We start from the raw sequence: 13,244 nt of genomic DNA, 5'->3' as shown, positions 1-13,244 counted from the left end.
CCTTTTTAATCAATGATACCACAAAGCTCCTAATTCACTCCCTGGTAGTCTCTCGACTCAACTACTGCAACTTCCTCCTCATTGGCTTAACTTTACATAGGCTATCCTCCCTCCAGTCCAACATGAATACTGCTGCCAGGCTCATCCACCTTACCAACCATTCAGTGTCTGCTACCCCTCTCTGCCAATCCCTCCACTGGCTTCCACTTACTGAACAAAAATTAAAAATACTAACAACAACTTACAAAGCCATCCACAACTCTGCCCCAAGCTACATCACCAACCTGGTCTCAAAATATCAACCAAACTGCTCTCTTTGATCCTCCCAAGACCTTCTGCTCTCTAGTTCCCATGTCACCTCCTCCCATGCTCGCCTCCAGAACTTCTCCCGAGCTTCTCCCATCCTATGGAATTCTCTACCCCAATATGTCCGGCTGTCTCCTAATCTATCCACCTTTAGACGATCCCTGAAAACCTTTCTCTTTAAAGAAGTCTATCCTGCTTCTACCTAGTAAACTGCCATTTATTTCCTCCATCAGCTCATGCCCCCCACAGCTATTACCTTTTGTATCACTTAACCCTTCCTCCTAGATTGTAAGCTCTAACGAGCAGGGCCCTCTGTTTCCTCTTGTACCAAATTGTATTGTAACTGTAATGTCTACCTTAATTTTGTAAAGCGCTACGCACACTGTTGGCGCTATATAAATCCTGTATAATAATAATAATGTCATAGCGCCGAAGGCAAGTCAAGTACAAGACAAGTACTGTGGAGGTGTTTTGGTACATGAGGATTGGACATAAAATCAGAGGCTTATTAGAACCTTAACCTAAATTTGCCTTATGGCCTCCTTATACTGTAGTTGCGGATATTTTAACTACTGGTGCTTGTTGATTGACTAAGGGCTCCCCAAACTGCATCTTAAAATTTTCTTAAGCACTAATAAACCTAAAATAGCAATAGATCATGACAATAAAAATCCTAATGCTTATTTTGCAAAGTCTTGGATTGCTTTCCTGAGTAATGCATTATCTTATTAAGTGTAAAAGGCTGTTCAAGGGATCCTAAACACACTGCTCTCCATCAGCTTTCCGTGCGAAAGAGTCATTGGTTTAAATACTGTTCACATACACTATATAGGACACTAACCAAAACTAAGGTGTGCATGCACCTAAACACAGGCAAAAGCTTCCTGCCTGTAACCTGCATGGGCATGTGCATTTGCATGCCAACATGCATAAGCACATTGCACAATTGTGTGCATGCACTGTTGCATGGTTGCTTACAGTATGTCCAATCTCAGAACTGGCACCGAGTGCCTGATTTAAGTACAGGAGTTGTGATTGGTAATTGCTAGATGGCCTTCAGCTACCCATGTTCCTTGTTTCTGTGTTTCCAATACTGTGCTACCTTGATTACACGTTACTGACTTCTTTTTGCCTGATTCCTGATCATGACATTGGCTTGTTATTAGACCTCATGTCCAACTGATTCTCTGTGCATGACCCTGGCCTGGCTCCTGACCCATCTACTTATTCTGCTATACCACATAATCGTGTATGACCCGAGATTGGCTTGGACAACAGCTCTTCTTCCTGCTGGTGCAAAGTTTCAACACTGCTGCATCCTAAACCTCCCGCATGAGTCTTACCCTGCATCACATTATCACGGGCATGCAGACTGTCAGCTATAGGTCCGCCTGGAGTATCTCCAAGGCTCCCATATACTTCCTGGACATGGCTTCCACTGACTAACTCTATGGGCAACTACCAACCACCCAGATTCATGATACCTATGCTTCTTTTAGCCTTGAATACCTGTCCCCCTACCCAGAGTCACAAGAGAAGCTCTCTTGTCACTTCAGCCAGGTACTGTATATGACACTATATGGCAAATCATTTGTGGACACCTGATGGAATAATGCAGATCCATAAAAACAAGATAACCCAAGTGGCTTGCACAGCCCTAACCTTAAACCTTCTGAATAGCTTAAGGATGAATTGAAACAGAGACTGCAAGCCAGATATTGCCCAACATCAGTGGATGACCTCACAAATGAGTAAATAAAATAAAGCAAATGCCTATCTTTTCGCTGAATGGGCCAAAATTCCCACAAGCAAGATCTTGTAAAAAGTTTTCCTAGGGTGAACTGGGGAAGCTGTTGTATCTATAGTAGGGTCAAATCCATGTTAATTTAAAATTCAAAGCATCTGTATAACAGTCTAAAAACAATACCAAATTCTGTTACTATATCATGCACATGCCTGATGAAGTAAACAGAAAAATGTAGTTACCTTTCACGACTAAACCAAATCATCATTAATTTCTCTCACACATGCGTCCCTTCCCAGACACTGCAACTCACAAAGAGACAGCAACATATTCAGTGCTGTCAATCCAAAAAGAAGTGTGCATGACTAGGTGTAGCTTGGTGCTGATCGAAAAGCTACAGGCAGTGCCAATGACCACTCCACCTGTAATTGGAGCTCAGATTTCAGCAGCTGTTTGGAAAGAAGGTGCTCAACAAGCTCATATAGAGGTGATAGTCAGGTGACCAACACACCTGGCCACTTTAGGCCAGCTAGAATATACACACACATTCACTCTATGAATATGTTGCATGGACAGCAGTTACCCAGAGCTCTTCTTTCATCTACTACTGACCATGAAGAACAATGAAATATTGCTTGAATTTCTTTAATTTCACAACACAGCCAGTCCAGGATTTTTTAAATAAGAGTAGGTAATAAATGTATTTTACATGTGTCATGTTTTACAAAACGGATCCAAACATATTTATAACTTTAAAAAGTTGTCACCATGATTGAAAGAGGTTTTGAATACATTTTCTTTACTTTATTTCTGTACAGCTGAATACAAATCTTGTAGCAGTATTAATTCAGATGTTGTTTTGATGAAGAAAAATAAGCAATAGCCACAGCAGATTTCCAATTTCCAGAATTAGATAGTATATGAATGGGGAAGACCTATCACTTGATAACTACCAGGATAAGAATTCAAGGAGAAACTGAAAATGTGGCTGTAATTCAGTCAACGATCTCTGACGGCATCATAAAGGTTTACGAGACCATCAGAACTGTGAGACTGAACTGTACTTCCAGTCATCAATCTCTCCTTCTCTCAATAGCATTTTTTTATGGAAGATGCAGAGCAGGTCTAGGATTTTAAGCTTGTAAAAATTTTATTGAGGAATTGTAAGAAAGAAAAGGGATTTTACAACATAAAATTGGTAAGTAGAGAAAAGAGAGACTTGTTTTATGATGCCATGTGATACCCAACCTGTCGAGATGTAGCCCATTAAGGGCTCAGTGTCCATGGAATTTTACACTACATTAGATGGAGATGCAAAATAAGCATGCATGTACAACAAGGATCATTTCCATTGCCTGGGATCAAGATTTTCTTTACGTAAAAAAACTGAAACCACAAATCCAGAAATATATTGTTTTTTCTTGCTAAATTGTTTAACAGTAACACCTTTAAGAGTTGTCAGCATTATAACATTATGAAACTCTTGCCAAATATTTATTTAATGTTTCTTGAAATGACAATCAGCATTATCAAATTGGCATCACTAAGGAACAAAATGCAGATACAAGTGATATACTTGAATTAACACACAAGGAAAATATGCATTTCCAATAATTTATTCAACAAAACTATAAATAGATGTAATAGTGTACTGTGGACTCTGACTTCTTGTAAGTGCCCACCAGTGCTTGATATCAACTTGATGACATTTGTTTACCACCTCTCCATGTAAAATTCCTTCAGTTACATATAAAAAAACTCCTAATGCTCACCATAAAAAAAAGGAATTTGGATTGCTTCACAATGGTCCCCCCCCTTTTTTTTTATGGTGAGCGTTATGTAGATTTTTTTGTACTTACTAGAAAGCATTCCCTATTTCCCTGTTTTTTCTTTGGGAATTAGTATTTATGTAATTTCTTCCATTTTCTGTCAGCTAAAGGATATACATACTGATATACATGTTTTATTGGTTTTCCCGGCAACAGTACCTGTAAAGGTTTATGCGGTCTAATTGGACATATACCTCTGAAGACTCATATCCATACATTCTTCAGTGTACCTGGCTAGATATGGATGAGGCCTCTAAATACTTAGACACTCACAAATATGATGGTGGGTTTCACCCAGAGGGGCTATAACGTTCTCTTTCACTGTGTAATTTCTTTTTCAGGGGTTGTTTTTTATTACTCAAGCCCTCTGTTGCAGTGATCTAGGTGGCCCTTGTGATCCAGTTTGGGGGGGCTCAGGATGCCCGAGATTCACCGGTTCCCTGGCTTAAGAGGTGGCGGCAGATTGAAGCCTTGTTTTTAAGTTTGGTTGAATATTGATTCATGTCTTCTCACTCTTATATATTGTGAATATAGAGATTTGGAACTATAGAAATACTGTCGATGGATAAGTAATGTTCTAAACAAATATATTTTCAATTTTGTAGATCATGTCACCCCTATACAGAGTTCTCTTTTTCCTGAGGAAGAAGTGAAATCACTCTGAAAAGCGTTGGATTAATGTAAATTGCCTCTGTAATTTTAAACAATATAATAATAAGTAATGTTCTAATATGATCAGAAATGGTTTATTATGTATGGCTATACAAATTATTGTTGTTACCAAACAAATAGCCTTGATGGTGATGTCATAATATTATCTCAGATGGTCTGTTATGTTATAATTCTTATAATATAATTAATTCTTATAATTCTTATGTGTGTAAATTTGACTGAATAAAGAATTCACATTTTTAGTTCAATTTATATATCTATGCCTTCAAAATCCCAGTCAGTTTAGGGGGTTCCCTTTTTCATGTTTAATTCCACCTTTCTTAGTCAGTTAGCTCTGAAGCTGAATAGCTGAATATGCTGGACCAGTCAATCCTAGACAAAATGTTAAACTCTGAAATCTGAACTACTTTTTGACTATTATTCTTACAGTGGAATGATTGTTTTTTTTTTAAATTTAGTGATCTTTTTAAATATCGATCATAGGTATCCACAAACTTCTTTCTGAGGGCTTCAAAGAGGGTTTTTTTTTAATTGGCATGATGGCAGCACTTATCAAAGGCTAACACCAGAACCAAGATACAGTATCTAAGGTTTAAATAAAACAGATTCCACCGGCATAGTCCTTTAGGGTCCTTTCACATAGGTGTACTCCAATTCGTTCAGTAGGGGATCCATGAGCAGAACCCCTGCTGAATTAGAGCAAATCAGGATGGATATCACTTTTTGATACCTGGGTCTATTCTGTTTCTGCTGGATGTAAATGGACTTTTGTCTGTTTTCATTAGGTTACCACTGGTCAATCGCATTTAGATCCAAAAAATGGAAAAGGATGGGTTCTTTCTTCTCTGAACCTGGATAGATTTGTGGATAGGTCTTAAAGTCCATTTACATCTGCCTGTCCATAGGCCTACGTGAAGCTGAAAAATTGATAGGCGGACCTGATCAGAAAGCCCTTGTGAAAGAGACCTAAGGATGTTCTAATCATTGTCACCTATTCTGGAACATCTCTTTCTAGTTTCATCAACATGAAGCATTGGTAAAAGCAAGAGTGTACTTAGCGTTTTCCATATAACAAGGCAGAATTTTAATTAACTTAGAATATGAGAATGAATACACCATGCTATTTAACCTTTATGTGCAGGTAGTGTTTGAATGAAGATCAAAGGTTTGCCTATTCAGATATATTATTTATATAATTAAACATTCAACCATTTTCATGGGGTGTACTTACTTTCACATGACTGTACATTCCATAGCAAAACACACATGTTAGTATTTTTTCTTAAATGTGCAATGGTAGCATCAGTGCATAGTAAATATTGTGGTAATAACATTTGGTTGTCTTTGCATGCTCTACACACCAGCACTGATTCCCTAGTAAACCAGGTCAATTATAGCCGCAATGGTTCGTTTATGCAACTACACACATTTTTTCAAAAAAAGAAAAAGGAAATAAATATTTATCCTACCTCAAAGGGCAATTCTGTGAGCTCTAAATTTCCAGATACATCCAGTCGTTCAAGGTTTTCGCAATCTCCAAGTTCTGGAGGAACCTCTTTCAGACAATTAAAGCCAACATTGAGTTCTCTCAAATGTCTCAGACAACCTGTTAAAAATAAAATATACGCATAATTAAGATAGACATACTTAAATATTTCTATACCCTATCTCCATTACATTGGAGCATATAAAGTTAAATCCACTATTAGATTTTTAAAATAATAAATTGATTTATGTTTTGAATAACTATAGGCACTGTGCACATTTATTTTTGTGCAGTGCATTAAATATTTCAGTGTCTGTATTTTCATATATAATACTTTTGATAAGGGAAAGTGACAGTGTGTAAGTGAAAACAAAAACACACCAAATTTAGGTCTCATCAAAGCAAGTGCAAAGTAGAATTCTAAGTGTACAGGATCCTCTCTTTTAACTGAATATTGTGAAGATCAGCACGGCTGCTATTTTGCTGGATACTGACTTGTAAACTGTTTTTCTGCACAGTATACCTATGTAATACATTTTTTATCTATGGTATTTATTTATTTTTTTAAGAATGAGTTCACACCTTAGCTCCTTTACCATATCCATGTATATCAAACAAGTTTGGAAACAGAACTTTTCATCATTTTCTTTTTTTCTTCTGTTCCCTGAGGACTATACTGGGTTCCTTAACTGAATGCAAGTTCAAATTTACTGCCTGATGGTTGGTAAAGATGTCTGCCTATGTCTTCAAACACAATAGTTACATAAAAGAAAAAAAACAGTAATTCCTTTAGATGTCTATGCTTCTAGCTTGCAGCTTCTTGCACAGCATCACAATAATACTATGTTAAATCACAGTCTCATAATATACTAAAATACATTTAAATATACCTCTTTAAAATAAAATTAACCATTTACACTATATAACACTATACACTATATAAGAAACTGAATTTTACATCCACACAGCAGGAATTTTATCATTAAGACAACTAGCTTTAAAAAAAACAGATACGCATAAAAACTAACACTGCAGCATTCTGGAAAATGTAAAAGGTATACTTATAATGATTAATACACAAGCCTCATTTTTGTTCTGTGAAAGTATAATTTTCTGCTCAGTAAGAGAACAGTTTTTTGGATCCTCTCATTATATTCACCCTTAATTTACTCACTAAATAGCAGTTATTTTTCTTTGTAAAATATTTCCTCTGGATTAAAAACCAAGTGAAATGTACTCTATTCTTTGTGTTGTAGTTAGTGTGCCGCAGCTTCCCACAGTGCTAAAGAATGTTTGAACAGCATGCGAGTTCCATCAGTGCGGCATGAGTGCAGTCTAACCAAGATCACAGAAACCTGTTCAATCATATTTGCTATTAAGTGCGTGGTCCAGTGAAACAGTAGGATAATGTACTTCCATTCACAGTGCTAAGATAAATAGGTCCAGCTCAGTTGATATTCAACATACCAAAATATTGGCTTTAATAGTAATAGACATAATGGCACATTTTATAAATATATGTAATCTTAAAGGCAATCATATGCATGCGTTTTTCATATCAAGCTTTTATGCAACATATAGGAGCAAACTTAAATATTTAAATATACTGTTTAATTTTTTAAGGGTTTAACATTAACATTTTACAGTTATTTACTTAGGAAATAAATGTACTGGGTCCTAATGAAAAAATTCTTGAAATGTTACTAGCACACTGTATTAACTCCACAAATGGACATTTATTCTTGTAACAGAAAAAAGTGTGACATTTTGGGGCAACAATGACTATATCTATATGACACTTGTGTGAAGATTGTCCAAAACAATAGGCACAATAACCTTTAAAAAAAATAGTTATTTTCAGCTGAGTCCAATGAGATCTAAAATTTAGTCATATGGCTGAAAATAAAGATCTTTATCCCTGTCTTAAAGCTTTATGAACTGAGTCTCATGGCTTATTCACATGGATGATGCCTTATGTCACATAGGCATCACTTGTTCCATGGTTGTCATTGTGTGTTTGACAGCTTTTGTCTATGATGAATGGTGTTGTCAACTGCATACAACTCAGGGCTGTAGTGGACAGAGATTTTATTGTTAATTCCAGCCACTGACATTGGCTGCAGCATTTAGCAGGTAGTCCATCTTGGCTGATTATGAATCCAGGAGGATGGAGAACATTGGCATAGTGTCTCTCAGTCTGGCTAGTCAGTTCTGCCCATACATATACCTAAGTACAAAGGACGCACACTTAACATGACATGGCATGACATGAGTGGATTGGAGGAAGAGGTTGTGATTATGCATATAACAATCAGAAAACAGTAAGAAAAAAAACACAAGAAACTTAATTTAAGGGAGAGATCAAACTATACCTCCTTACACTTATCTAGCCTATTTTACCCATATGTCAGCATGTTGGGCTTCAATCACATTATAATGGTTGTTGTGATTAATTTATTATCATTGCTAAACAGGTATTTGAAAAGATACTTTTGAGATTCAAACTGACCACTTAGTTTGCTTAATCACTTCAGACCAGGGTTCTGGTTTAGCAGCATTTTTCAGCACCGTTTAAAAAAAGAGTCTGGCAACCGAGGTTAACTTAGGTTCATGTTGGATTTAATGCCTGAATTGGTGGCTGTCAGCGACAGTCCAGCCCTAAGAACAATTATGCTGGGCTTGTGAGTCTGCTTGGAGCAAGCAATAAGTACATTCAACTCACATTTCCAGCTAGCAGGTAGACCTCTAGGCTATTTTTCACATTTTTACCAAGCTAATCTGCTAATTGCTTTTCTGAAAAAAAGTCAGTTGAGTAAAAAGCTTAATAGTTCGAAATAATGCCTTGCATTTTTTAATATTATAAGTAAAAGCAAGATGGAATAGATGTATTAGTTAACAAAAACTATTGTGAGGTTCTAGTAATAAAGCTGTAAACCCTATTGTATTAGCAGTAACAAATTCTGGCATACTTTAATATCTGGTCCAGTATTTGAAAAATTAAACTAGGATACAGCTCTTCATAGATAATGGATTTCATATTAAATTATTGCACATGTTTAGGAATTGAGTTGTAGGGAGGTTCTGGTTTGTTTAACGTATACTTGCACTGTAAGACAAACATGAGTTGCCATTCCTGACCATATAACAGTAGATGCTTGACTGTTGCATCATTCATTTTTGCATCATTGACCTGGTATAAGCATGCAACAAGAGAAGTCAGAAAACTAACTTTTTTTAAAACAAAGCTCAGCAATGCCAGCCTACATATATTCTCTTTAAGGGTAGACATAGTGGTTTCTTCATAATTACATACTGCTTTAGATACTCATTGTACAATCCAATTCCTATCTGCTAAATGTTTATGTGTAAAACAAAGGTTACAACGTTATAAATCATCAGTTAAAAAATATAAATAATCATAAAAAAAGAATAGACTCCTAGATCATAATAGTTTCCATTTAAGAGATAAAATAATGTGTATTTCTATTTGCAAGGAACATTATCTGAATAGCATTCCCACAGAACATATGTTCGAAAGCAAAATGCAGCTAAATACATTCGTTACTACTACTGGTGGTTTCAACGAGTAAATAGATATGAATACAAAATAGAAGCACAAAGATCCAGAGACAACTAAGTTATACTGTGCCTAAAGATAATTTGGACACTGGCAAACAAAACACAATGACCACCCAGTTGTAAACCTGTCTACTCCCAGCATGTCTCAATTTGTTTTCTAGTGTAACCTGGACTGTAGCTGATAACTGCTGCAGAACCTCTTTTGTTGCAGAGGTGTTGTCCTTCTGCAGTGTGGACAGTGTTAAACTGAATATTCATTGATGCAGAAGTATAGTGGCTATCTTTGGGGAGACTACTTTGTAATGCTCGTCTGTGGAGTGTTTTCAGTGAGGGGGTAGCGAACTTGACTGGGTCTGGACCTATCCTGGAGAACAACAATTTAATAATGTAACAGGGAAAAGAGAAGTGTGGTCTGTAGGCTGCTGAGAAGAAGTAAGAGGAAAGTCTTAAAGCAAGCAGAAGTGTGCAGACAGGATTGCACTGGAGGCTGCTGGGAGGAAGAAAAATAGGAACTGTCTGAGCAGGATTAAAAAGGAGAAACACAGCAACTTCTATCCCTGTTTGACTTGACTTTTACTGGACTTGACTTGATTTGACTTTTACTTAGACTTGACTTTTACTGGATCAGAACACATACCTGGAGACCCAGAGGAGAGCACCCTTGGTCTGGTAAGAGACTAACATTGCACAAGTTAATCTGCTGGGAACTGTTGGGCTTTCTGTAAGGGCCCCAGCTTTGCCAGCCAAGGTTTTAGGTTTTTTTTTTATCATTCACTGACCAGTGTGACAAAATGGGGACTGTTGTGGTAAGTTGGGATTGTTTTTGTGCACTGTTAGGTAGGTTCAGTTCAGTTCTGCTGGCTGCTGTTGGTTGGAGTACTGCAGGAGTTTAACAACTTCAGCTCCTGAAGGCTTTACCCCCTTCCTGACCAGGCCATTTTTTGCAATTCAGCACTGCACTATATAAACTGGTAATTGCATGGTCATGCAATGCTGTACCCAAACAAAATTTGTATTTTTTTTTCACATAAAGAGATCTTTCTTTGGTGGTATTTGATCACCACTGGGTTTTTAATTTTTTGTGATATAAACAAAAAAAATACCAAATATTTAAAAAAAAACAATATTTTCTACTTTCTGTTATAAAAAATATCCAATAAACTCAAATTTATTCATAGATTTAGGTCAACATGTATTCTGTTACATGTCTTTGGTAAAAAAAAATCCCAATAAGTGTATATTAATTGGTTTATGTGAAAGTTATAGTGTCTACAAACTGGTATAGATACTGGAATTTACTCAGTTTGTACTTTCTGACTGCCTATCACATTTCTTGAGGTTCTAACTAGAGATGAGCGAATCGAACTTGGCGAAGTGGAATTCGTTTCAAATATTAGGAAAATTTCGATTCGCGACGAATCCGAAAATTAGCAGACTTCGGATGCGCGAATCGAAATTTTTCCTAAAATGGCGGCGACATGTGCGGCGACGGAGCGGGGATCTCTGGGAAGGCGCGCAGACAAGGGGCGCTGACCCATTATGCATTCATTCATGACATGTGATCGCATTAGCCAATCAGCAGCCAGCCAGCCAGCACTGTGTAATGGTCGAGCTATAAATTGCGGCCATTTTAGAATTCTGCATTAGCCTCCAGTCATTCAAGAGAGGCAGAGCTGTCTGTATTCAGGGAGAGAGTTAGGGCCACAGAATCGTTACTTAGGGACACAGAATCGTTACTTAGGGACACAGAACCGTTACTTAGGGACACAGAACCGTTACTTAGGGCCACAGAAACGTTACTTAGGGACACAGAACCGTTACTTAGGGCCACAGAATCGTTACTTAGGGACACAGAACCGTTACTTAGGGACACAGAATCGTTACTTAGGGCCACAGAACCGTTACTTAGGGCCACAGAAACATTACTTAGGGACATAGAACCGTTACTTAGGGCCACAGAACCGTTACTTAGGGCCACAGAACCGTTACTTAGGGCCACAGAACCGTTACTTAGGGACACAGAATTGTTACTTAGGGACACAGAACCGTTACTTAGGGCCACAGAACCGTTACTTAGGGCCACAGAACCGTTACTTAGGGCCACAGAATTGTTACTTAGGGACACAGAATTGTTACTTAGGGACACAGAACCGTTACTTAGGGCCACAGAACCGTTACTTAGGGCCACAGAACTGTTACTTAGCGACACAGAATTGTTACTTAGGGACACAGAATTGTTACTTAGGGACACAGAATTGTTACTTAGGGACAGACACAGAATTGTTACTGAGGGACACAGAATTGTTACTGAGGGACACAGAATTGTTACTGAGGGACACAGAATTGTTACTCAGGGACACAGAATTGTTACTCAGGGACAGACACAGAATTGTTACTGAGGGACACGGAATTGTTACTGAGGGACACAGAATTGTTACTCAGGGACACAGAATTGTTACTGAGGGACACAGAATTGTTACTGAGGGACACAGAATTGCTACTCAGGGACAGACACAGAATTGTTACTGAGGGACACAGAATTGTTACTGAGGGACACAGAATTGTTACTCAGGGACAGACACAGAATTGTTACTCAGGGACAGACACAGAATTGTTACTCAGGGACAGACACAGAATTGTTACTGAGGGACACAGAATTGTTACTGAGCGACACAGAATTGTTACTCAGGGACAGACACAAAATTGTTACTCAGGGACAGACACAGAATTGTTACTGAGGGACACAGAATTGTTACTGAGGGACACAGAATTGTTACTGAGGGACACAGAATTGTTACTCAGGGACAGACACAGAATTGTTACTGAGGGACACAGAATTGTTACTGAGGGACACAGAATTGTTACTCAGGGACAGACACAGAATTGTTACTGAGGGACACAGAATTGTTACTCAGGGACACAAAATTGTTACTCAGGGACACAGAATTGTTACTCAGGGACAGACACAGAATTGTTACTGAGGGACACAGAATTGTTACTGAGGGACACAGAATTGTTACTCAGGGACACAGAATTGTTACTCGGGGACACAGAATTGTTACTGAGGGACACAGAATTGTTACTCAGGGACACAGAATTGTTACTCAGGGACAGACACAGAATTGTTACTCAGGGACAGACACAGAATTGTTACTGAGGGACACAGAATTGTTACTGAGGGACACAGAATTGTTACTCAGGGACACAGAATTGTTACTCAGGGACAGACACAGAATTGTTACTGAGGGACACAGAATTGTTACTGAGGGACACAGAATTGTTACTCAGGGACACAGAATTGTTACTCAGGGACAGACACAGAATTGTTACTGAGGGACACAGAATTGTTACTGAGGGACACAGAATTGTTACTCAGGGACAGACACAGAATTGTTACTCAGGGACAGACACAGAATTGTTACTGAGGGACACAGAATTGTTACTCAGGGACACAGAATTGTTACTCAGGGACACAGAATTGTTACTCAGGGACAGACACAGAATTGTTACTGAGGGACACAGAATTGTTACTGAGGGACACAGAATTGTTACTGAGGGACACAGAATTGTTACTCAGGGACACAGAATTGTTACTCAGGGACACAGAATTGTTACTCAGGGACAGACA

The 13,244-nt window shown here is 38.0% G+C and overlaps 1 protein-coding gene across 2 annotated transcripts in view; it reads right to left on the bottom strand.

Annotated features, from left to right (window-relative positions):
• The window catches only part of LRRC2 (leucine rich repeat containing 2), a 294,583-nt gene that overhangs the window by 93,312 nt on the left and 188,027 nt on the right, over positions 1–13,244 (bottom strand). For both annotated transcript variants that reach the window (XM_089662154.1, XM_089662155.1), the window contains one exon: positions 6,021–6,157. In XM_089662154.1, coding sequence (XP_089518280.1) covers positions 6,021–6,157 — 137 coding nt within the window. The remainder of the gene's footprint in view (positions 1–6,020; positions 6,158–13,244) is intronic.

Source organism: Staurois parvus, unplaced genomic scaffold (genome assembly GCF_062004578.1).
Source record: "Staurois parvus isolate SC_StPar_1 unplaced genomic scaffold, SC_StPar_1.0 ptg001432l, whole genome shotgun sequence".
NCBI lineage: Eukaryota > Metazoa > Chordata > Amphibia > Anura > Ranidae > Staurois > Staurois parvus.
Note: the sequence above shows the minus strand (reverse complement) of the source record. Positions and strands in the feature narration are given on the sequence as shown.